Genomic DNA, 25,500 nt, shown 5'->3' on the forward strand with positions numbered 1-25,500 from the left:
TTAATTAGATCTGAGGTGCAGAGGAGGGGAGACAGTTGACACGGACTGGAACATCCACAGTCCTCTTGAGGGGAACGAGACAGGAGCCATAACCTCGGAGGTGACTCCCTCCCAATCTCCGGGAATGTGATGAATGTGGAGGAATCAGGAGGTAAGGCGACCGGCTGTTGTGAATTCAATTGTTTTCTTTTCAATGTTACAGCTACTGTCAGTTCTGTGAGAGTCACAGGAGCTGTGCCTGTACATTTGTTACATAAAGGCTTTAGGTACGATCGTGATAGCGTCCCCGTACCTGAGTGCAGCTTAAGTATCTTCAAAGATTTAGTCAGCGGGGAATGTTTTAAAGGTCGGTCAGTCCGGCCTCGAAAGGGTCACTGGCGGCAAACATCGCAATCCCATCCTCCCCGTCGGCAACAACAGGGACGCTTTCCCCTTTAAGTGGCGGTTTATGCACTTCCGAGGTGCGGGAGGTGGGGGCGCGGTCCCTTTAAGCGCTGGTTGGTGCCTAAATGCTTGCAAGGGGGAGAGGTCGGCCAGCGATTCACGGCGAGGGTCTCCTGTGACGTGACCTTGGGCCGTCCGCGGCCAGGAGAAAGGAAGGCTCAGTCGTTATGCTTTCAGCCGGCTGTTGCTGGGCGGATTATAGACGAGGAGGTGACTGCCAGGAAAGCTCTCAGTAAAGCACAGTGCGGGTGAGAGAGGGTTTGGGGGGAGGAATAGCAACAGGAAGGACCTTGTGCCAAACTGCTCCTGTTTCCGGGGGGGTGGGGGAGTAGGGTTGTCCTCTGTGCACCAGGTTCCCCCACCGCACCCCCTCTGCTTTGCAACTTGGCAACTTTACAGCAGGTTTACAGACGCACCATCATCAACAGCACAACCTGCATTATTTATACAGCACCTTTAGACATAGAAAATTGTCCCAAGGCGTTTAAGGCTTGGGTTGCTGCTCCTGATCGCCGTCCAGCAACTGGAAGATGCAGGCCTGCGTTGCCAGGGCGAGGGGCAGGATCAGGGGCTGGCCCGCGATGCCTCCTGCAGTCAAATAGCAACGACAACACCCTCTTCAAAAAAGAGCCCTCCTTCAGTCGTAACTTTCGAAAGGGGAATTGGGCAAATACTCGAAGAGGGGAAAAGCTTTCCCCTTTTTCCCTCTGGCTGCGCGCTGGCTCATAAACTGTTAAACCTCCTAACTTCTTCCAGTTTCCGACGAAAAGGTCATCGTCCTGAAACGTTAACCCTTGGTCCCCTCTCACTCTCTCCCCACGAATGCGGCCTGACTCGCTGAGTGTTTCCCAGCAATTTTATGTCCTTTTTTTATTTCAGATTTCCAGCCTCCGAAGATATTTTCTTGCTCTTTGAAGAAAGCAAAGCTGTGATATTTGTGACCGCTCTTTCAGAAGTCGAGCGCGGAACATGTTCGAACGCTGCCTCCGTTTTCCTCTTAATGCACAATCCGTGTGAATGAAGAAAGGATTGATTTAGTGCAGGTACATCCCATAATTTCTCAGGACTTACACAGGGTGCCAGCAGGGGGGCAGGGTGTTCCAGCAGGGGGGGCAGGGTGTCTCAGCAGGGCGGGGGGGGGGGAGACAGGAAGCCCCAGCAGGGGGGGAAGGTATCACAGCAGGGGGGGGGGCAGGGGGGTCCCAGCAGAGGGCAGGATGTCCCAAAAGGGGGCAGGGTGTTCCAGCAGGGGGTCCCAGCAGGGGGACAGGGAGTCCCAGCAGGAGGGCAGGGTATCCCAGCAGGGGGGTAGGGTCCCAGCAGGGGGCAGGGTGTCCAGCAGGGGGTCCCAGCAGGGAGTTAGTGTGTCCCAGCAGCCAATATGAGATTTAATTGGCCCAGATTTTGCCTAATTGGCACATCTTGATTTTTTCTTTTTACACACACACACACACCACACACACACACACGATGAGCACAATTGGTGACCGAGGAGATTCCTGTGATCCCAGGATAATGGGATCCGCTCTTGCGATTTTCCCCAATTCCTGGGTACCGATCAGGATGACGAGCCACCATCATTTTCCAACTGCTTCCAGCATTTCTCACTGAGATCGGCTTCCTCCAGTTAGAGTTTCATGAGCTTCTCGTCTCATTATCAGCCAGACGGCCCCTACAGTATCGAGACAGTGCAGTCCGACAGCTAATTAAACCAGTGCCTCCAATAACCTGCCGACTCGTGTGTTCCGGTGGGGGGGATAGCACTGCCCTCCCCATCTTTGACCGAGCGATCCAGACCATGTGACGATTGCTCCGTTGCAAACTCCACTCAATTTATTTAACCTCCCGGAATCGTAGAATCGTTCGGCACAAAAGGAGGCCATTCAGCCCATCGTGCCTGTGCCGGCTCTTTGAAAGAGCTATCCCAATTAGTCCCACTGCCCCCCCCCCCTGCTCTTTCCTCAAAGCCCTGCAAATTTCCTCCCTTTCAAGTATTTATCCAATTCCCTTTTGAAAGTTACTATTGAATCTGCTTCCACCGCCCTTTCAGGCAGCGCGTTCCAGATCAGAACAACTCGCTGCGTAAAAAAAAATCTCCTCATCTCCCCCTCTGGTTCTTTTGCCAATTATCTTAAATCTGTGTCCTCTGGTTACCGACCCTCCTGCCACTGGAAACAGTTTCTCCCTATTTACCCTAAAATAGCTTTGATGCATTTAAGGGGAAGCTGAATAAACACATGAGGGAGAAAGGAATAGAAGGATATGCTGATAGGGTGAGATGAAGTAGGGAGGGAGGAGGCTCGTGTGGAGCATAAACACCAGCATGGACCAGTTGGGCCGAATGGCCTGTTTCTGTGCTGTAGACTCTATGTAATATGTAATCCTATCAAAATCCTTCATGATTTTGACCACCTCCATTAAATCTCCCCTTAACCTTCTCTGCTCTAAGGAGAACAACCCCAGCTTCTCCAGTCTCTCCATATAACTGGAGTCCCCCATCCCTGGTACCATTCTCGTAAATCTCCTCTGCACCCTCTCCAAGCCTTCCTAAAAAGTGTGATGAATTCTGTGTTGAATTCGATGAACACAAGCAGGGCAGTAATGGGTCAGTGGGTCACTCTCTCTCTCGCCTCTGAGGCAGAAGGTCGTGGGTTCGAGCCCCCACTCCAGAGACTTGAGCATAAAATCCAGGCTGACACTCCCAGCGCCAGTAACGAGGGAGTGCTGCATTGTCGGAGGTGCCGTCTTTCAGATAAGACGTTAAACCGAGGCCCCGTCTGTCCTCTCAGGTGGACGTAAAAGATCCCACGGCCGCTATTTCGAAGAAGAGCAGGGGGGAGTTCTCCGCTGGTATCCTGGGGGAGATATTTATCCCTCAACCAACATCACTTGAAAAATACTGGTCAATATCACATCGCTGTTTGTGGGATCTTGCTGTGCGCAAATTGGCTGCTGCGTTTCCTACATCACAACAGTGACTACACGTCAAAAAGTGCTTCATTGGCTGTGAATCGCTTTGGGACGTCCTGAGGTGGTGAAAGACGCTATAGAAATGCAAATTCTTTCATTCATTCTTTAATTGGGGCGTTACAATTGGATGGCTCCTCGAGGTGGGGGGGGAATGGGGATACGAGCAAGAGAGCCCCACCTCTGATCACTGGACAGCAAGTCTGGGAATCAGAGTGTGTGCAGATTCCATGTGTGGGCAGGACTGAAGCTCAGACTGATTGCTTCCAGGGTCAAATAGCTGACAGCCGCTCGGTGTCGAGGCACTCACAGGGCAAAGTGCTGGTTTGGGCCTGTACACCAGCCGGGGGCAAACCGCTGGGGGTATCGGTGGGGGCAGAAGATGGGCGAGGAGGGGGGTTTCCCAACGGCAGGCTGAGGTTCGACAGAGAGGGAGGGGGTGAAGACCGTGTTTTTTTTTTCTGTCGGGGGAAGGGATTAATGACGGGTTCACGAACGCTCGCCCATCTGGGGAGCTGAAGCCTCCAGGCACTGGGTTGCCTGGAGACACAGGAGGGTCACTGATTAACAGGGGGTAACGAGGCGCGTCAGCTGACACCAGCTATAATCCTCGGTGCAGCATCGAGCACAGGGCTGTGTCTGAGACCCCGGTCGAGAGCGGAGAGGAGTAAAACCCGGGGCGGGCGGGCGGGCGGGGGAAAAAAAAACTGGGCAACGCGGGCCAGAGGCGGGAGAGACTGACCGTCGGGAAGGCGCGGGCGGTTCCCAGCTCGCCAGCGGGAGGGCGGGGATATTGGGCAGCCCCGTGTCCATCGCCCGTGAGTACATGGCATCTACGCGGCTCTGTAATTGCTCGCTGGGAAACCGTGTCTTTTATGGCTTGTTGGTTGTCCTTTAAACGAGTGAGTTAATGGTTGATCAAGAGTCTTGTAACGGGCTGTCCCCTCCTCGCAGGCACACACGCGCGGGTACGCGGAGAAAGGGAAGGCAGGTGAGCCCCAGCCTCCTGGCTGCCGGTGAGTTCCCTATCTCGGCCGTGCTGTGCCCAGGGAGACGGGGCGTCGGGGAGGTGTTGGGGGGCCGTGTTCAAGCCTGACGAGATTTCCCAAAGAACAAATGAAGGGTGGCAGGAGAAGCTGAGGCCCAGGGAAGCTCGCTCCCTACCCTCCCATCCATTGGGTGATGCAATCCCACTCGCTGCCCTCCCCAGCTGTTACTGACAGTAACTCCCAGAACAGGCACAAGAATAAAACCCTGAGCACAATTTCAGGTCAAGGAAGAAAGAACCTGCATTTCTATAGCGCCTTTCACGGCCGCGGGACGTCCCAAAGCGCTTTCCAGCCAATGAAATACTTTTTGATGTGTAGTCACTGTTGTAATGTAGGAATAACGGCAGACAATCTGTGTACAGCAAGATCCCATAAACAACAATATGATAATAACCAGATAATCTGTTTCGTAATGGATGTTGGTTGAGGGATAAATATTGGCCAGGACACTGGGGAGAACTCCCCTGCTCTTCTTTGAAATAGTGTCTGTTGGATCTTTTACGTCCACCTGAGAGGGCATAACGGGGCCCTCGGTTTAATGTCTCACTCGAAAGACGGACTCCCTGAGGAAGGAGTGTCTAAGCTTGTTGTCTTCATGGGCCCTTTAAGTTCACAATTAGGAGGTCCACTGGTAAACGGTTGTCCACGTTTAGATTAACTTGCATGTATTGGATCTCGGGTTTCTGGTCTAGGTTTTATCCATCAGTGAGACACTAGCTCTGAGAACAGCCCCATTTCCAGCCCTCCGGGCCCACAGAATTCAGGCGCCGTTATTTAGTGTGGCCGGCCTCCCATCTTCCATCCTCCTTAAACTTCAACTCATCCAAAACTCTGCTGCCTGTATCCAAACTCGCACCAAGTCCCGTTCTCCCATCACCGCACTCCTCCCCCCACAGTGCGCTCGCTGTACCTACATTGGCTCCCGGTCCAGCAACGTCTCGAATTTAAAATTCTCATCCTTGTGTTCAAATCCCTCCATGGCCCTCGCTCCCCCTCACTATCTCTGTAACCCCCTCCGGCCCTACAACCCTCCCAGATCTCTGCGCTCCTCCAATTCTGGCCTCTTGCGCATCCCCGATTTCCATCGCCCCCACCATTGGCGGCCGTGCCTTCAGCTGCCTCGGGCCCTAAGCTCTGGAATTCCCTCCCTGAACCTCTCCGCCTCTCTCTCCTCCTTTAAGACGCTCCTTAAAACCTACCTCTTTGACCAAGCTTTTGGTCACCTGTCCTAATATCTCCTTACGTGGCCCGGTGTCAAATTTTGTTTGATAATCGTTGCTGTGAAGCGCCTTGGGATGTTTTACTACGTTAAAGGCGCTATATAAATGCAAGTAGTTGTTGTTCCTATTTCTTGCTCGTTAACACGGTGCCACGTCAATGCTGAGAGTGTGAGCTGAGGAGACACGCAGCGCCCCAGATAATCACAGCCAGGTCAGAGTGCACAGGAGGATCCCAGGACTGTGGGCTATTGGTTTAACACTGCCAATCAGCATGGCGCTTTTGTGGATTATTCCCCTCCCTTCCGTTCACTCCCGGTGACTCTCTCTCTCTCTCTCTCTCTCTGTTCATTGGCCTGTGAAGTATTTCTCGGTGGTCGTGTTTTGTGTTTGTGCTGGGGATTCTTTCCTCTGTTGGTTATTCAGTCCTGACCCGTGGACACGGACACCAGCCCAAACCTCATGGTATTTCTCCTGGTTCAGCCTCAGTGAACCTGTGTAGCAGTTCCCGCATTGGTTCAAGATTAGTTACATAATACGACGGTGTTTAAAAGGCACGGTGTTTAAAAAGGGACAGGCTTGTATTGATTTCACACCTTATCATGTCAAAACCATCCCAAAACACTCCGCATACAATCACAGTGCAGCAGCTGCTGTCACACACAGACAGACACACACACAGACACACACACACACACAGACACACACACACAGACACACACACAGACACACACACACGCAGACACACAGGCACACACGCAGACACACACACACACACACGCAGACACAGGCACACAGACACACACACACAGACACACAGACACAGACACACACAGACACACAGGCACACACGCAGACACACACACACAGACACACAGACACAGACACACACACACAGAGACACACAGGCACACAGACACAGACACACACACACGCAGACACACAGACACACAGACACACAGACACAGACACACACACACGCAGACACACAGGCACACACGCAGACACACACACACAGACACACAGACACACACACACAGACACACAGGCACACACACACGCAGACACACACACACAGACACACACACACGCAGACACACATGCAGACACACACACAGACACAGACACACACACACAGACACACAGGCACACACACACAGACACACACACACGCAGACACACACACACACAGACACACAGGCACACACGCACGCAGACACACACACAGACACACAGACACAGACACAAACACACAGACACACACACACACACACACGCAGACACATACACACACACAGACACACACACACACACACACACACACACACACAGAAACACGCGCACACACACAGATGTGGCAACCAATTTGTGCACAGCAAGATCCCACAAACAGCAATGAGATAATGACCAGATAGTCTGTTTTTTAGTGATGTTGGTTCTGGGATAAATATTGGCCCCAGGACACCGGGGAGATCTCCCCTGCTCTTCTTTGAAATAGTGGCTGTGGGATCTTTTATGTCCACCTGAGAGGTGGTTTAATGTCTCATCCGAAAGACGGCACCTCCGACAGTGCAGCACTCCCTCAGTACTGCGCTGGGAGTGTCGGCCTGGATTATGGGGCTCAAACTCTGGCGTGGGGCTTGAACCCGATAATAGTGCTGTCCCCCGGAGGAATTAAGAATAGTAAACATTACCGTCACAGAGTGAAGGAATGACAGCATCATCAGTTCAAGGATTTTAATATGTCGCAAGTCGATCGATCTACTTGTTGCATGTTGCACAGACTAGGCCTGTATTCCCTCAAGTATAGAAGATTAAGGGGTGATCTAATTGAGGTGTTTGAGAAGATTAAAGGGTTTGATAGGGAAGATAGAGAGAATCTATTTCCTCTGGTGGGGGGAGTCCAGAACAAGGGGGCAGAACCTTAAAATTAGAGCCAGGCCGTTCAGGGGTGATGTCAGGAAGCACTTCTTCACACAAAGGGGAGTGGAAATCTGGAACTCTCTCCCCCAAAAAGCTGTTGAGGCTGGGGGTCAATTGAAAATTTCAAAATTGAGATTGATAGATTTTTGTTGGGTCAGGGGATTAAGGGTTAAGGAACCAAGGCGGGTAAATGGAGTTAAGATACAGATCAGCCGTGATCCAATTGTATGGCGGAACAGGCTGGAGGGGCTGAATGGCCTACTCCAGTTCCTACATTCTCCTGTCGAATTTCACACAGGACGTCAAAATTCGTGATGTGAATCGGGGTTGGAGGACCAGAGTGCGTAGACATGATTCAGTCCCTATTTTGAAGCCGTACATTCTGTCCTTATTTTTATATGATACTTTAATTTTACAGTATTTTTTTAAAAATTCATTCTGGGGATGTGGGTGTCGCTGGCGAGGCCGGCATTTATTGCCCGTCCCCTAGTTGCCCCTTGAGAAGGTGGTGGTGAGCCGCCTTCTTGAACCGCTGCAGTCCGTGCGGTGAAGGTTCTCCCACAGTGCTGTTAGGTGGGGAGTTCCAGGATGCACCATTTTTGTCACCTCAACATTATGTGTGTGAGATGCAACGCTGCATTTTGACGTGACTTATTGGATTGGGTCCTATTACATAGAATGTACAGCACAGAAACAGGCCATTCAGCCCAACTATGTCGGTGTTTATGCTCCACACAAACCTCCTCCCTCCCTACTTCATCTAACCCTGTCAGCATATCCTTTCATTCCTTTCTCCCTCGTGTGTTTATGCAGCTTCCCCGTAAATGCATCTCTGCTATTCGCCTCAACTACTCCTTGTGGGAGTGAGTTCCACATTCTCACCACTCTCTGGGTAAAGAAGTTTCTCCTGAATTCCCTATTGGATTTATTAGTGACTATTTTATATTTATGGCCCTCTAGTTCTGGTCTCCCCCACAAGTGGGAACATCTTCTCTACGTCTACCCTATCGAACCCTTTCATAATCTTAAAGACCTCTATCAGGTCACCCCTCAGCCTTCTCTTTTCTAGGGAAAGGAGCCCCAGTCTTTCCTGATAGGTATAACCTCTCAGTCCTCCTGTCATCCTTGTAAATCTTGGTGGGGCTCGCTCTGTAAAAGAGGCTCCAGGTCTTTCACTGGCTGCAGTGTGTATTCACTCTACAAGATTAGCATTGGTTAGAAGCAGCTTCCATCTTGCGCCAATGCTAAACCAAAGTGAGGCTCTCTCCTCCAGGACATCTGTCTGTTTTAGGTGTCAGCCGGGGCTTAGTGGGTCACACTCTCTCGCCTCTGAGTCAGAAGGTCGTGGGTTCAAACCCCACTCCAGAGATTGAGCCCCATAATCCAGGCCGGCACTCCCAGTGCCAGTACTGAGGGAGTGCTGCACTGTCAGGAGTGCCGTCTTTCGGATGCAACGTTAAACCGAGGCCCCGCTGCCCTCTCAGGTGCATGTAAAAGATCCAACGGGCATTATTGGAAGAAGAGCAGGGGAGTTCTCCCCGGTGTCCTGGGGCCAATATTTATCCCTCAACCAACATCACTAAAATTTATCTGGTCATGTATGACCATTGCTGTTTGTGGGACCTTGCTGTGCGCAAACTGGCTGCCGTGTTTCCCTACATTACAACAGTGACTACACTTCAAAAAGTACTTCATTGGCTGTGAAGCGCTTTGGGACGTCCTGAGGTCGTGAAAGGCGCTATATAAATGCAAGTCTTTCATTCTTATTCTGCTGTCAGATGAGGCCCAAGCTGCAATGTTAGTGCAAAGTGAGACAGTGTTAGACCAACACCGCAATTGTAGTGTAAATGCTCCCTGAGAGGTGCTGGAGAACAGGCCCCTGACGAGTCACACCACCCCCCCCCCCTGCCCTGAATGCCCTTGAGGGAGGACTCTGCCCGGCATCTACCATGCCTGTAGGGTTGCCAACTCTGGTTGGACTTATTCCTGGAGGTTTCATCACATGACCTCCTGCTTCCAACTGCCCCCCTCCCCCCAATCAATCAGCCTTTCTCCCCCCTCTCCAATTTTTTTATAACTAATAAATGAAAGTGCTCAAAGGAAATGAAGAAAGGACACCGATATTTTTTTAATGGCCCTTTGAATTTCCTACTGGGTGTTTGCTCACAGCAGTGTCCAGGAGATTAATCTTTAGTTCCTGGAGACTCCAGGACAATCCTGGAGGGTTGGCGACCCCCTATCGTGGTTGCCCAACAAGAGTTCAGGAACTTGACCGACACAAAGGAGCTCTGAGAATCCTCGCCTTCCTGAGTGGACTTCTTAAACGTTCACCCGGGACAGCAAACGAGACACATAAGAGTGGGAAATAAGAAACAGGCCGAAAGAACGGGGAATATAATCCAGGAAAAGGGATAGGATCAATTGGCTCCAGGCCTGTAGGAGCTCGTCTCTGTGGGGATAGGAGCTAGAAATATTTAACTGAGATGCATTCTGTAGATATCACAGTGAGAAACAATGGTGAATTTAACTTCAGTGTAAACTCCTAATAATGGATTTCCCGCTGCCTAATTTTTGTGTGAAGAAAAGAAGTTGGGTGAATGGCTGAGAATATCAAAACTAAAAATATGAATTAGTGTCTAGGAATTTTATATAAACCGGTAATGGGACTGAGTTGGAAGAGGTCCATTGCGATTCTAAACAATAGAAATGAACGGGAAGGGGTTTGGTCTATAGGGATTTTGTTGGGATGAATGGAAAGGAGTTTAATCTGTTGGGATTCTATTGGGAATGAATGGGAAGGGGTTTGGTCTATTGGGATTTTGTTGGGTGTGAATGGAAAGGAGTTGAATCTGTTGGGATTCTATTGGGAATGAATGGGAAGGGGTTTGGTCTATTGGGATTTTGTTGGGTGTGAATGGAAAGGAGTTGAATCTGTTGGGATTCTATTGGGAATGAATGGGAAGGGGTTTGGTCTATTGGGATTTTGTTGGGAATGAATGGGAAGAAGTTTGATCTGTTGGGATTCTGTTGGGTGTGAATGGAGAGGAGTTTGGTCCATTGGGATTCTGTTGAGTGTGAGTGGTAAAGGGTTTGGTCCATTGGGATTCTTTTGGGAATGAATGGGAAGGGATTTGGTCTGTTATTTTTCCCGTTTCAGGCTTTTGTTTGTTCTGTAGTCAAAAATAAGGTTGGAAAATTCCTTTGACGATAGGCCTCTAAGTGAACAGTAAGTGAATGACTGGGATGGTACAACATGGGCCTGATCTTGATTCCTTTACATTGACTTGTCCAAAGATGGAGCAGCCTTAAAATATGGTTTTAAAAATTGAATGAAATAGTGTTTTGAGCAGCAAACGCAGGGGCTCATTCTCTGAAGAATTTCTACTCACCCTCCCGCCTCCTCGCACTCTCTCTGTGTTGAAATCAAGATTCTCAGACTCTAACTCATTCTTCCCCAGGAACTCCTCGCTTCTGTCTTTCCCCAAATCTACCAGCTTTCAGCCCTCGCACTTGGAGTCATGGTTTCTTCATCTTTCTCATCTCTTCTAATCTTTTCAACCCTTTGTTCGTCAATTTAAAAAAAATAATAATTATTCGCAGCCAGGAGGTAAATGGGAGCTTGTGCCTGTTGTACAGGGTGGAGATTCCTCCATCTGTTGGCAAATTGTCTACAACATATATTCAGACTAAGAGACATTACTGACCATGATGGTGTGCGAATAACCTGGTGTTCAATTCACCATCCACGCTGGCTGATTGATAAAAGAAAGAACAAACTTGCATTTCTATAGCGCCCTTCACGACCAAAGTGCTTTACAGCCAATTAAATACTTTTTTGAAGTGTAGTCACTCTTGTAATGTAGGAAAGGCAGCAGCCAATTTGCGCACAGCAAGATCCCACAAACAGCAATGAAATAGTGACCAGATAATCTGTTTTTAGTGATGTTGGTTGAGGGATAAATATTGGCCCAGGACACCGGGGAGAACTCCCCTGCTCTTCTTCCAATAGCGGCCGTGGGATCTTTTACATCCACCCGAGAGGGCAGACGGGGCCTCGGTTTAACGTCTCATCGGAAAGACGGCACCTCCGACAGTGCAGCGTTCCCTCAGTACTGGCACTGGGAGTGCCGGCCTCGATTATGGAGCTCAAGTCTCTGGAGCGGGACTCGAACCCACGACCTTCTGACTCAGAGGCGAGAGAGAGAGTGCGAGCCGCTTAGTGATGAGTCTTAATTTCAATTGTGAGGACGCAGGGAGGAGTAAGAGGGGGATTTAGGGGTAAAGAGAGAGGAAGGTTTAGGGGAACAATGGACCTTAGTAGTTTCAATAAAATAGAGAGAGAGAGAGAGAGAAGAAAGGTTGCGATGGAGAGACAGGTTGGAGGGTAGAATGGGAGAAAGACCACGTCTCCTGATCCCTCCTGCTGGTTGGCTCTTGACAAGGGAACAACATGTGTTGTTACCATGTGTGCGTTCACATATTGCAACCGCGCAAAGCAAGGCGGTGAAATAGTTGCTGTGACATAGACCCTTGTTCCTTACGGTTGTTTCTTAGGTTACTGGTTAACCAGCGAAAGCCGAAATCTCCTGTTAGCCATTTAACTAGTGAGTTCGGAAGGGCTGCAGTATTCTGAAGCGCCCGGAATGATGTTTAAAAGCTCGGCATTGTGTTGTTCGCGAAACGAGAAAACGTAGCCGCAGATCAGCAAACCTCACATCACGTTAAAAAGGAGGAGGCTTCGAGTCTGCAACACAGAAACAGGCCATTTGGCCCAACTGGTCTATGCCGGCAGGTAGAGGTTGAGAGAAATAAGGGTTAAAGATCAGAGGGATAAACAAAAGCATTTCTTTGAAGTCTTAGAGCTGAGATAAGGCGCTCGTTCCTAAAGGAAAAATAAACCTCGGAGAGGGTGCAGAGGAGATTTACTCGAATGGTACCGGGGATGAGGGACTTCAGTTATGTGGAGAGACTGGAGAAGCTGGGGTTGTTCTCCTTAGAGCAGAGACGGTTAAGGGGAGATTTAATCGAGGTGTTCAAAATCATGAAGGGGTTTTTGATAGAGTAAATAAGGAGAAACTGTTTCCAGTGGCAGAAGGGTCGGTAACCAGAGGACACAGATTTAAGATAAATTGGCAAAAGAACCAGAAGGGAGATGAGGAGAAATTTTTTTACGCATCGAGTTGGAATTCACTGCCTGAAAAGGCGGTGGAAGCAGATTCAATAGTAACTTTCAAAAGGGAATTGGACAAATACTTGAAAGGGAAAAATTAGCAGGGCTATGGGGAAAGAGCAGGGGGAGTGGGACTAAGTGGATAGCTCTTTCAAGGAGCCGGCACAGGCACGATGGGCCGAATGGCCTCCTTCTATGCTGTATCGTTCTATGATTGTATGAAACAGTGAATAGGGCCTGTACAGACAGGCCTCAAGGTAGAGTTAACCCAGATTGTTACCAGGTTGAGGGTAATTGGGCCTGCAGATGCAACAGATCTTTTTAATACATTCTGGGGATGTGGGGGTCGCTGGCAAGGCCGGCATTTATTGCCCACCCTTGGTCGCCCTGAGAAGGTGGTGGTGGGCCTTCTTCTTGAACCGCTGGGTAACGGTTTTGGTGCACCTGAGAGGCTTGCTAGGCCACTTCAGAAGGCAATTAAGGGTCAATCATGTTGGTGTGGGACTGGAGTCACATATAGGCCCAGACCGGGTAAGGACGGCAGGATTTCTTCCCTAAAGGGACATTAGTGAACCAGTTGGGTTTTTACCATAAATCGACAGCTTCACGGTCATTTTTACTGATACCAGCTTTTTATTTCCACATTTTTTAAACTGAATTGAGATTCTCAAACTGCCCAGGCAGGATTTGAACTCAGGTTCCTCTAGATTATTAGTCTATGCCTCTGGATTACTCGTCCAGTAACATAACCCCCATACCCTTCTAACGCACTTTATCTTACGGGTGTCTTGGAAAAATTGCCCACCTTTTTTAATGTACAGACACTCCACTCTGCTCAGTTTACCAAACAGAATAAATGAATGAATAAATAAATGAGAGTTTGGGGCCAGAGAGGGAGAGAAAGAGTGTGGGGCCAGAGAGAGAGAGAAAGAGTGGGGCCAGAGAGAGAGAGAGAGAGAGAAAGAGAGTGGGGCCAGAGAGAGAGAGAGAGAGAGAGTGGGACCAGAGAGAGGGAGAGAGAGTGGGGCCAGAGAGAGAGAGAGAGAGAGTGGGGCCAGAGAGAGAGAGAAAGAGTGCGGGGCCAGAGAGAGAGAGAGAGAAAGAGAGTGGGGCCAGAGAGAGAGAGAGAGAGAGTGGGACCAGAGAGAGGGAGAGAGAGTGGGGCCAGAGAGAGAGAGAGAGTGGGGCCAGAGAGAGAGAGAAAGAGTGCGGGGCCAGAGAGAGAGACAGAGTGCGGGGCCAGAGAGAGAGAGAGAGAGTGCGGGGCCAGAGAGAGAGAGAGAGAGAGTGGGACCAGAGAGAGGGAGAGAGAGTGGGGCCAGAGAGAGAGAGAGAGAGAGTGGGGCCAGAGAGAGAGAGAAAGAGTGCGGGGCCAGAGAGAGAGACAGAGTGCGGGGCCAGAGAGAGAGAGAGAGAGAGTGCGGGGCCAGAGAGAGAGAGAGAGAGAGTGCGGGGCCAGAGAGAGAGAGAGAGAGTGCGGTGCCAGAGAGAGAGACAGAGTGCGGGGCCAGAGAGAGAGAGAGAGAGTGGGGCCAGAGAGAGAGAGAGAGAGTGGGGCCAGAGAGAGAGAGAGAGAGAGTGGAGCCAGAGAGAGAGAGAGAGAGAGTGCGGGGCCAGAGAGAGAGAGAGAGAGTGGGGCCAGAGAGAGAGAGAGTGCGGGGCCAGAGAGAGAGAGAGGGAGAGAGAGTGGGGCCAGAGAGAGAGAGAGGGAGAGAGAGTGGGGCCAGAGAGAGAGAGAGAGTGGGGCCAGAGAGAGAGAGAGGGAGAGAGAGTGGGGCCAGAGAGAGAGAGAGAGTGGGGCCAGAGAGAGAGAGAGAGAGGGAGAGAGAGTGGGGCCAGAGAGAGAGAGTGGGGCCAGAGAGAGAGAGAGAGGGAGAGAGAGTGGGGCCAGAGAGAGAGAGAGGGACAGAGAAAGAGAGAGAGGGGCAGAGAGAGCGAGAAAGAGAGTGGGGCCAGAGAGAGAGTGTGAGAGAGAGCGGGGAGCCTGAGAGAGAGAGAAAGTGTGGGGCCGGAGAAATAGTGTGGAAGGAGAGGGAGAGTGTGAGGCCGGAGAGACAGTGTGGGAGAGAGAGAGAGAGAGTGGGGCCAGAGAGAGAGTGAGAGAGTGTGGGGCCATTGTGAGAGAGTGCGGGGCCAGAGAGAGAGAGAGTCTGTGGGAGGAGATAGAGAGAATGTGGGGAGCCAGAGAGAGAGAGGAGGGCCAAAGAGAGAGTCTGTGGGAGGAGAGAGAGAGTGAGAGAGTGGGGACCAGAGTGAGAAAGTGTGGGGCCAGAGAGAGATCGAGAGAGTGGAGGGGTTAGAGGGAGAGAAGAGAGAGAGAGAAAGAGAGAGTGGGGTCAGAGAGATAAGCTTCACTGCAGACTAAGCTTAGACAACATTTTAGAGTAAATGAGGCCTGCGGAGACAGGCTTCTCTTGGGGTAGTCAATTTATAGTGAGGCAAAGGAGCAGTCTCTTCGAAGAGGTGGGGCTGTTCCAGCTTTCAAGAGAGAGAGAGAGATAAAGAGAGAGAGAGTGAGACAAATAGATAGTGAGAAAGAACGAGTGCGAGAGAGAGCAACAAACGTATGCCCGCAGAGACAAGCCAGGCACTGGTCCAGATTATTATAAAGAGAACGGGAGCTATTCCGGCTTGTTACGATGCACTAACGGGCCTACAGAGATAAGCCTTATTACGGACTGAGCTACGACGTCCTCTGCTGATGGAGGGTCAGGTCCGATGGGCCGAGGGAAGGTTGTGGGGGCAGGATTTTGATCAGGCAAAGGCAGGGTCCCATTCAGGCCAAGAAGAGATGGATTGAGCCACCACTGATGGGGCAGATCTCTACTCCCCAGCTCCTGACTGAGGGAGCGCAGCATCAGAGGTACAACACAGAGGAAGACCAGGCAGTTCATTTTACGCCTTTTGTATTTGTAGCATATTTCAATCCAAACAAATGACCACAATGTTTGCTGGATAAATAGGAAGGGGAGAAATGAGAAGTTAATCAAAGGGCAATTTACACAGGGCCCTGTACAAAGGTCTTTTCACAGTGAAAGAATAAGCATGAAAACCTTGTTCTCTAATGGCTGCTTATAGGGTAACTATGGTAACGGGCCTTGTAACAGTGATGGACTGCAAGAGGGTAAAACAGAGAAAAATAGCCCACAGTCACTGAAAAAGAGGGCAGGAATATATTTCTGACTGAAATGTCTTACATAGAATTACATAGAATGTACAGCACAAAACCAGGCCATTCGGCCCAACAGGTCTGTGCCGGTGTCTATGCTCCACGTAAGCCTCCTCCCTCCCTATTTCATCTCACCCTATCTGCATATCCTTCTATTCCTTTCTCCCTCATGTGTTTATCTAGATTCTCCTTAAATGTATTTATGCTATTCGCCTCAACTACTCCTTGTGGGAGCGAGTTCCACATTCTCACCACTCTCTGAGTAAAGAAGTTTCTCCTGAATTCCCTATTGGATTTATTAGTGACTATCTTATATTTATGACCCCCTAGTTCTGGTCTCCCCCCGCAAGTGGAAACATCTTCTCTACGTCTACCCTGTCAAACCCTTTCATAATTTTAAAGACCTCTATCAGGTCACCCCTCAGTCTTCTCTTTTCTAGAGAAAAGAGCCCCAGCCTGTTCGATCTTTCCTAATAGTTATAACCTCTCAGTTCTGGTATCATCCTTGTAAGTTTTTTTTGCACCTTCTCCGGTGCCTCTATATCCTTTTTATAAGATGGAGACCAGAACTGTGTACAGTCTTGCTCAGAAAGTGTGTTGAGATTACCTGTTTGCCCTGACCTCCCAGTTAACGCTGTAACCAAGTGTGTTGACAGAAATGAGGCCAAATCCCGTTCCCTTATTGCATCAACACCGTGCAGCAAATGTTTTACATCAAAGCATTTAGTGTTGGTGCCGTGATGCATTCGTGAGTGCGTGTGAAGACAGTTTACAAATTCCTAGCGCATTGCGCGGTTGCCATGGAGCAGGCCTCAAGCCTGAGGCCTATGAGTAACGTGAATGAAGCACCCGATGTGGGTCGGGTTGCCAACTCTGGCTGGCCGTATTCCTGAAGGTTTCATCACATGACCACCTCCCTCCGACTGCCCCCTACCCCCCACGCTCCCTCAAATGTCCATCTTCGCGACCGCCCCGCCCAATTGGAAAGCGAGCAGACTCTGCGTCACCCGAAAGGGTGATTCTCGTCTGTCGGTCAAACAGCCTTTTTCTTTCCCCCCCTAAATGTGGGGCTGAGTCACGCAGATCGGGAGGGTCCCAGTTTACTGATACTGAGTTAGCTGGGTTGGTAGTAGGATGCTGTGGGTGACCCCAAGGCCCTTGGAGAATGATCACCGAGGTGAGCAACTGGTGCCTATGAATCCTGTAGAAGTCAGCACCTTAATTAATTAATTAATTCATTCATTCATTCAATCATTAACCTTCCTGAGAGCAGAGAAGGTTAAGGGGAGATATAATGGAGGTGTTCAAAATAATGGCAGGTTTTGATAGAGTAAATAAGGAGAAACTGTTTCCACTGGCAGGAGGGTCGGTAACCAGAGGACGCAGATTTAATATAATTGGCAAAAGAGCCAGGGGGGAAATGAAGAGAATTTTTATTACGCAGTGTATTGTGATGATCTGGAACGCTCTGCCTGAAAGGGCGGTGGAAGCAGATTCAATAGTAACTTTCAAAAGGGAATTGGATAAATACTTGAAAGGGAAAAAATTTGCAGGGCTATAGGGAAAGAGCAGGGGTGGAGGGAGGGGTTGTGGGACTAACTGGAGGGCTCTTTCAAAGAGCCGGCACAGGCACGATGGGCCGAATGGCCTCCTCCTGTACTGTGTGATTCTGTGATTCAGGAGAGGACGTTGACGGGACAACAACAAATCTGACACGAGCGGTAGGAGGAAGGCAGGTTTTAACGAGAGGACGTGGAGTTAGCTGTGGTAGAGGTGCTGAGGGAGGCAGGGGTGTCTGAGGGAATACCGGAGGGATGAGAGGGAATGAGGAGAGGTGAGGATGCAGTTACAACAACGTCAGGCCAGTAGCTACAATATCGAACTTGCAGCCAGCAGTACCTTGTTTAGACAGTCTTTCTAATGATCTGACTCTCTAGTCCGGACAAGTACTCTGTGTGTGCATGTGGGCAAGACCATCCACATCCTCTAAACATTAAAAGCAATAATTCTGTGTACCGTAGGGAAGTCCCCGAGCATATTTAAGGCCTGTTAAAGACCGCACTGGGATGATATTAGAGGGGAGAGATCATCGGATTCTCACCTCAGGAGGCCATTTGCAAGGTACAGTAGTGTACTAGTTATGTTACTGGACTAGTAAACCAGAGGCCAGGCTTAATCCAGAGAACGGGACTCCCCCCACCACCCCATGGCAGTGTGAGAATTTGAATTCAGTTAGAAATCTGGACGTAAAAATCTGGTGTCAGCCAAAGTGACCCATCTGGTTCACTAACACCCCTTTTAGGGAAGGAAACCTGCCGTCCTTACCCGGTCTGGCCCTACATGTGACTCCAGTCCCATCCCCAACGTGGCTAACTCTTAACTGCCCCTCTGAAGTGGCCCGGCGAGCCCCTCCAGTTGTACCTAACCACTTCCGGCTGTTCGAGAAGAAGGCCCGCCACCATCTTCTCAGGGCAACGAGGGGTGGGCAATAAACGTCAGCGATGCCCATATCCAGGGAATGAACTTTTAAAATATTTTGGCCCATCACAGTCTGGTGCCGATGCTTGATCTTTAATCGAAGGTGATTCCCTGCTCTTTCCCCACTCCAATGAGTACAATTATTTATCTCATTCCTTTGAGATTGGCTTAGCATCGATATTCCCTTGTGGTAACGGTTTCCTTATTCTAATATCCTTTTTTGTAAGAAAAATTGCCTTCTAACTTGCCCCTTTATGCTGCCCGGTTATTGTTACACCAATCTACTGACCCTCCATTACTTACAACACCGTTAATGGAGAATAAATGTCCCAGTGCTCTTCACAGAGATACAATCAACAAAATGGAAGCTGGACCAAAGAAGGAGAGGTTGGGAGGGGGGGGTGTAAAGCTTTGTCAAAGAGATGCGTTTTACAGTGAGCCTTAAAGAGAGAGATGTGGTAGGGGGTATTCCACAGCCTGCGGCATGGGTGGCTGGAGAAATGGCCACCAATAGTCGGGGGGATGGACAAGAGGCAAGAATCAGAAGAGTTTGGGCGGGGGGTTTTTAAGAAAGAACTTGCATTCCGATAGGAGCTCTCATGACCTCAGCACGTCCCAAATCGCTTTACAGCCAATGGAGACCTTTCTTGAAGTGTAGTCGCTGTCGTAATGCAGGAAACGCGGCAGCCGATCTGCGCACAGCAAGATCCCACAAGCAGCAATGTGATAAATGACCAGATCATCTGATTTTAGCGACGTCGGTTGAGGGATAAATATCGGCCCCAGGACTCGGGGGGGGGGGTGGGGGTGGGGGGGGGGTGGGCGGGGGGGTGGAGCTGCCCTGCTCTTCTTCGAATAGTGGCCGTGGGATCTTTTACGTCCACCTGAGAGGGCAGACGGGGGCCTCGGTTTAACGTCTCGTCCGAAAGACGGAACCTCCGGACAGTCCCGGCGAGTGGAGGCCGGAGCTCCGGCTCCGAATTCTGGGTTGACGTCCGGCGAGATTGGGTAGTGGGAGCCCACAATCCCTCCCGTCGTATCGGACCGACTCTTAACTTCTCTCTGAAGCGGTCAAGCAAGCCACTCGGTTGTGTCCAAACCGCAACCCGGCAGTTCAAGTGGGAGGTCCATCAGCCACCTTGACGGGGCAACTGCCAGCGATGCCCACATCCCGAGAATGAGTCACCAAAAGATTCCATGGCATTGTTTGAGGAAGAGCAGGGCGTTCCCTTGGTCTTACTGACTGAGGCTCCTCCTTCACTAAACAGCATCAAAAACAATCTCATTTGTTTTGTTTGCTGTTTCTAGGACCTTAGATTTGTGCAATTTGGTTTGTTGTATTGAACTCATTAGTGTGAAATGCTTCGGGAAGTCCTGAGGGAAGGATAGAAAATGTAATCACTACGTCTAGATTGACCTCTTCTTCGACCCTTTTCAACCTTGCTGTTGTCCTCCACTGTGGGCCAGTCTTCCCCATCCCCCCTCCCCCCACTCTCGCCCTCCCCCACTCTCCCCTTCCCCTCCCCTCCACCTCCCTCACTCCCTTCCCACTCCCCCCACTCTCCCCTCACACTCCCCCACTCACGCCATCCGCCCTCTCCCACTCTCCCCCTCCCCCCACTCTCCCCCTCCCCCACTCTCCCCTTCCCCTCCCCTCCACCTCCCTCACTCCCCTCCCACTCCCCCATTCTCCCCTCACACTCCCCCACTCACGCCATCCCCCCTCTCCCACTCTCCCCCTCACCCACTCCTTCTCCCCTGCCCTCCACCCCTCCTCCACTCTCTCCCCCGCTCCACTCTCTAACCCTCCCCTCCTCTTCACCCCCTCCCACTCTCCCCTTCCCCTCCCCTCCACCTCCCTCACTCCCCTCCCACTCCCCCACTCTCCCCTCACACTCCCGCACTCACCCCTCCCCCTTCCACACCATCCCCTCTCCCACCTTCCCCTCTCCCACTCTCCCCTCTCCCACTCGTCCCTCTCCCACTCTCCTCTCCCCCTTCCCCACTCTCCCCTCCTCCCCCACCCCGCTCCCCCCTCTCCTCCCTCCCCCACTCTCCCCCTGAGGAGAGGAAGGGAGAGATTTCGAGACGTTTGTGTGTAAAAAAAAGCAGGAGTTTCCTGTCATCGAGGGGACTGTACCTTTAAACGGTGGCCCATGATGTCACATGATGCTGATAATGTCATGCAATTAATATCACACGATGTTCTCGTCTTGTGATATTGAACAAAGTGGTTGTAAACAGATACGGGCCACCTCCCGCTAGTAACCCACACCCTCCCCCACTCCACCAACCCTTGGCAGCTGATAAAATGGAACTTGTTGGGCATGGCCTCTGGTTAAAAACAAAATCTTTTTTTTTAATAAAAAATAAGGATTTAGCAGCGAGGGGTCCGTTTGGCAGGTTACTTTCCATGATAGTTTGGCCAGTTACTAAGTTACATTTTAACAGCTTTGCAGCGATCAGTACAGGTCAGAATCACTGCACAAACCTGAGTCGTTACTCATCACCAAACATTGCACAACAGTAACGCAGAGATTGTCCAAAATCCTGTCTCTTGAACGGCGAAGGGATGGAATGGACGAGAGAGAGAGAGAGAGAGAGAGAAACAGAATTCTTAGCCAATGCTCTTTCCAAGAAAACTCTGGAGATTTTGGGTCGATACAGATCATTGGTTCATTCGCGAAGATTTCCTCCGTTCTATGTTTTCAGCAGAATCATAGAACGATGCAGCACAGGAGGAGGCCATTCGGCCCATCGTGCCAGTGCCGGCTCTTTGAAAGATCTCTCCAATTCGTCCCACTCCCCCCTGCTCTTTTCCCACTGCCCTGCAAATTTTTCCCCTTCAAGTATTTATCCAATTCCCTTTTGAAAGTTACTATTGAATCTGCTTCCACCGCCCTTTCAGGCAGCGCATTCCAGATCATAACAACTCGCTGCGTAAAAATATTTCTCCTCATCTCCCTTCTGGTTCTTTTGCCAATTATCCTAAATCTGTGTCCTCTGGTTACCGACCCTCCTGCCAGTGAAAACAGTTTCTCCTTATTTACTCTATCAAAACCCCTCATCATTTTGAACACTTCGATTAAATCTCCCCTTAACCGTCTCTGCTCTAAGGAGAACAATCCCAGCTTCTCCAGTCTCTCCACGTAACTGAAGTCCCTCATCCCTGGTACCATTCTAGTAAACCTCCTCTGCACCCTCTCCAAGGCCTTGACATCCTTCCTAAAGTGTGGTGCCCAGAATTGGACACAATACTCCAGCTGGGGCCTAACCAATGATTTATAAAGGTTTAGCATAACTCCCTTGCTTTTGTACTCTATGCCATCAGTCTTTTTTACAGCCTTTCAAGAGATTCTAATCTGAGGTGAGCAGAAACACCTTGCTCATGTTTTGATCTACTCCACTGAACAATTAATTGCGCAGTCATCGATATTGCCATTCTGTGCTGTTGTGTTCCAAGGAGGCCAGAGTTCATGTGTCAACTTTCTAACAAACTTTCTTTGTAAGGCCTGCCCAGAATGTGTATGTACAGCAAGGCCACGTTGAATCAAACAGTTTGGGAACCATCTCTGTTCTCAGCTAGTGCGTCAGCTTGGCTCAATTGGCGGTGCTCTTGCCTCTTTTTTTATTCGTTCATGGGATGTGGGCGTCGCTGGCGAGGCCAGCATTTATTGCCCATCCCTAATTGCCCTTGAGAAGGTGGTGGTGAGCCACCTTCTTGAACCGCTGCAGTCCGTGTGGTGAAGGTTCTCCCACAGTGCTGTTAGGTAGGGAGTTCCAGGATTTTGACCCAGCGACGATGAAGCAACGGTGATATAATGTTGTAGACAGGAGTTTGTGCTCCTAAAATAGCACAGGTGTTGGAAATCTCAACTAAAAACATAAAATGCTTAAAACGTTCAGCAGGTCAGGCAGCATCTGTGGAGAGGGGGAGGTAGGGTTGGGTTAAGGCTTCAGGTCAATGACCTTTCGTCAAATCCCTGCTGAGGGTTTCCAGCCTTTTCCTGATTGTGCTCCTAACCTACAACAACCACTTGCATTTATATAGCGCCTTTAACGTCCCCAAGGTGCTTCACAAAAGCAAACAAAATTTGGCACCGGGCCACATAAGGAGATATTAGGACAGGTGACCAAAAGCTTGGTCAAAGAGGCAGGTTTTAAGGAGCGTCTTAAAGGAGGAGAGAGAGGCGGAGAGGATTAGGGAGGGAATTCCAGAGCTTAGGGTCCAGGCAGCTGAACGCACGGCCGCCAATGGTGGAGCGAAGGGAATGAGAGATGGACAAAAGGCCAGAATTACGTACTTTTGAAGTGAAGTCACTTGTTGCAATGTAGGAAAACGCAGCAGTCCAATTTGCACACAGCAAGCTCCCACAAACACCAATCAGATAATTGACCAGATGAACTGTTTCCGTGATGTTGCTTGAGGGATAAATGTAAGGCAGCACCGGGCAACGGTTTCGGGACTGAGGCCTTTCCTCGTAATCTCCCCCTCCCTCTGATCCAGCCCTGAATTGTCTCCAAATCTCTCACCCCTTTCCTTTCCTTGTCCTTTTCTAGGCGTCTGAAAATTCACAACTGCCGCCTACTGCTGGGCAATGCTTACCACAAACAAAAGAAGCTAGAAGATGAATGAAAATGTCACCCGCCCGCTGGTCGACAACGACTCGAGCCAAGTCGTTCCTCACGGCGCCTCAAACTCGTGCAACAACGACGAATCGTACAAGTACGTCTTCTTGCCCGTGTGCTACACCTACACCTGCGCCCTCAGCCTGGCGCTCAACTCCATCATCCTCTGCAGCATTCTCAAGCGTCGCAAGGAGTGGAACTGCTCCCTCATCTACATGTTCAACCTCGCCCTGACTGACTTCATGTACGGCCTGTCCCTGCCCTTCCTCATCGCCAGCTACATCATGCAGGACGTCTGGGTCTTTGGAGACTTTACCTGCCGCCTGGTGCGTTTCCTCTTCTACTTCAACCTCTACTGCAGCATCTTCTTCCTGACGTGCATCAGCTTCCACCGCTACCTGGGCATCTGCCACCCGATGAGGACCATCACCATGGAGACCAAGAAAACGGCCAGGGTGGTCTGCGTGTTGGTCTGGCTGGTGGTTCTTGCCCTGACCTGCCCCATTTTCCACTTCGCCAAGACGGCCGACTTCAACAATGCCACCAACTGCTGGGACGACGCCCTGGACACTGAGTACCCCCACTACGTCCCTTACGGGATCATCCTGCATTCGGTTGGCTTCTTTCTGCCCTTCTCCATCATCGCCTGGTGCTACTCCCGCGTGATAAAGACCATCTTCAAGACCCTCAACAACCAAGAGTTCAAGTCCGCCGTACCGGGTTTGGAAAAGAGGAGGAAGTCTATCAAGACCATTGTGACCATCACCCTCCTGTTTGCCCTGTGCTTCTTCCCATTCCACGTCACCAAGACCATCTTCTTGATCAACAAGGCCGTTCCCGACGTGGCCTGCACCACCAAGAGGGTAGTGACCATCTGCTACAAGGTGACCAGGCCCCTGGCCAGCTTCAACGCTTGGCTCAACGCCCTGCTGTACTTCCTCACCAAGGACAAGTGGCCTCAGAACTGCCTGAAGCCGAAGAAGAACGCGGACGACTCAAAGTCCTCGTGGAACATCTTCAAGCCTTTCAACCACTTGACGTCGCCGTCCTGAGCTAGTGCTGGCACGAACCCAAGGCGGGCTGCGATAGGACGCTGGACTGGTCAGAGCGAGGCCCAGACGGCGATGGGTCGCTCGCTGTTGTTCTGCGGGCTGAGCTTAAGCGCAGGGGGGGAGGGGGGAGACCGTACGAGCCGCGCTCGTCCCTAGACGCTTGCCCGCCTAAGCTCTGCCCGCAGCAACCCGTGGCGTTCGACAGCGCCTTTCTCCTGTTGACTTTTTCTGTTTTTTTTTGAAAGTCACGATGCCATCAAGTCTATTTCTTTTTTTTTTGAACGTCAAATTGACCTCACGGAATTGCCTATCTCTCCGCCGATTTCGGTCCACGTTGGCGAGATGTTTTTGCTGCTACAGTCTTAAGGAGAACACGGATGGACGGTGGTGGGGCGCGGTCTAACGGGGGAGCGTTGCGGCAAATTGTAGCTTCCACCTTCCAGCCAGAGGCTAAGCCGCGGAAATGGTCCTGCGACCTCTGAACCCAATCCGTACTGTGCTCGAACCGATACGGTATCGTGGATCGAGTTAACTTTGTTGCCTCGGGACTGTCGGAGACCCACTGAGCAAAACGTAAAGTTGGACGTTTGGAGGTCTTACGTTCGATGCGTTTTCTTTCCGATGTTTATTTCCTGGTCGAGTTGAGTTTGTGGGGCTCACCGCACACCGCACCCCTCTTCCCCACACACCCCCACTGACGCATGGATTGCCACCGATTTCACTTCCATTGCAGAAATAGAAACAAGGCAATAGCTCCGAAATATTATTTGGTTCCACTGAATGTCGCACATCCAAAGCTGGATTTGGCTGCCTGTTTCCTCGTGGAGACGCTCTCTCCGTTGTGATTTTGAAATGTCCACCTCTGAGGTGGAGATCAGACTATTGCTATCTGTTTAAAGGGCAAGTGTATTATAGCGGATCGCCCTATAATCCTAAATGTTATAAAGAGAGATATCTGTACTGTTGATGGTCGACTCAAGTTATTCATTGTTCATTGGCAAACTATTTTGTTCTCTCTTCTAGGAACGTAGGAACCAGGAGGAGGCCATTCAGCCCCTCGAGCCTGTTCCGTCATTCAGTGAGATCATGGCTGATCTGTCACCATTTAGCTCCATATCCCTTAATACCCTTGATTAGCAAAAATTTATCGAGCTCAGATTTAAGAATGATTAATTGAGCTAGCATCTATTGCTTTTTGTGGGAGAGAGTTCCACTCTTCTACCACCCTTTGCGTGAAGAAGTGTTTCCTAACTTCTCTCCTGAATGGCCTGGCTCTGATTTTGAGGTTATGTCCCCTTGACCTAGACTCCCCCACCAGCGGAAAAAGTTTCTCTCTCTTTACCCTATCAATTCCTTTCAAAATCCTGAAATAATCTCAATCAAACCTCCCCTTAACCTTCTA

The 25,500-nt window shown here is 50.4% G+C and overlaps 1 protein-coding gene across 6 annotated transcripts; it reads left to right on the forward strand.

Annotated features, from left to right (window-relative positions):
• Positions 1-1,206: 1,206 nt before the first annotated feature.
• On the forward strand, positions 1,207-25,058 carry si:dkey-6n21.13 (P2Y purinoceptor 3). Of its 6 annotated transcripts, none has more exons than XM_067972201.1 (2): positions 1,207-1,487; positions 22,978-25,058. In XM_067972201.1, the coding sequence occupies exon 2, from the start codon at positions 23,046-23,048 to the stop codon at positions 24,096-24,098; it is 1,053 nt and encodes a 350-aa protein (XP_067828302.1). In that variant the 5' UTR covers positions 1,207-1,487; positions 22,978-23,045; the 3' UTR covers positions 24,099-25,058. The 6 variants fall into 6 exon arrangements, with proteins under 6 accessions (XP_067828302.1, XP_067828301.1, XP_067828305.1 ...); XM_067972200.1 differs by lacking the exon at positions 1,207-1,487 and adding an exon at positions 4,125-4,229; XM_067972204.1 differs by lacking the exon at positions 1,207-1,487 and adding an exon at positions 4,294-4,313.
• Positions 25,059-25,500: the final 442 nt, after the last annotated feature.

This window comes from Heptranchias perlo, chromosome 35 (assembly GCF_035084215.1).
Source record: "Heptranchias perlo isolate sHepPer1 chromosome 35, sHepPer1.hap1, whole genome shotgun sequence".
In the NCBI taxonomy this organism is placed as follows: Eukaryota; Metazoa; Chordata; class Chondrichthyes; order Hexanchiformes; family Hexanchidae; genus Heptranchias; species Heptranchias perlo.

Bases quoted from the DNA above. Each gene is read 5' to 3' on its own strand.
- si:dkey-6n21.13 (XM_067972201.1), top strand. From the start codon at position 23,046: ATGAATGAAAATGTCACCCGCCCGCTGGTCGACAACGACTCGAGCCAA.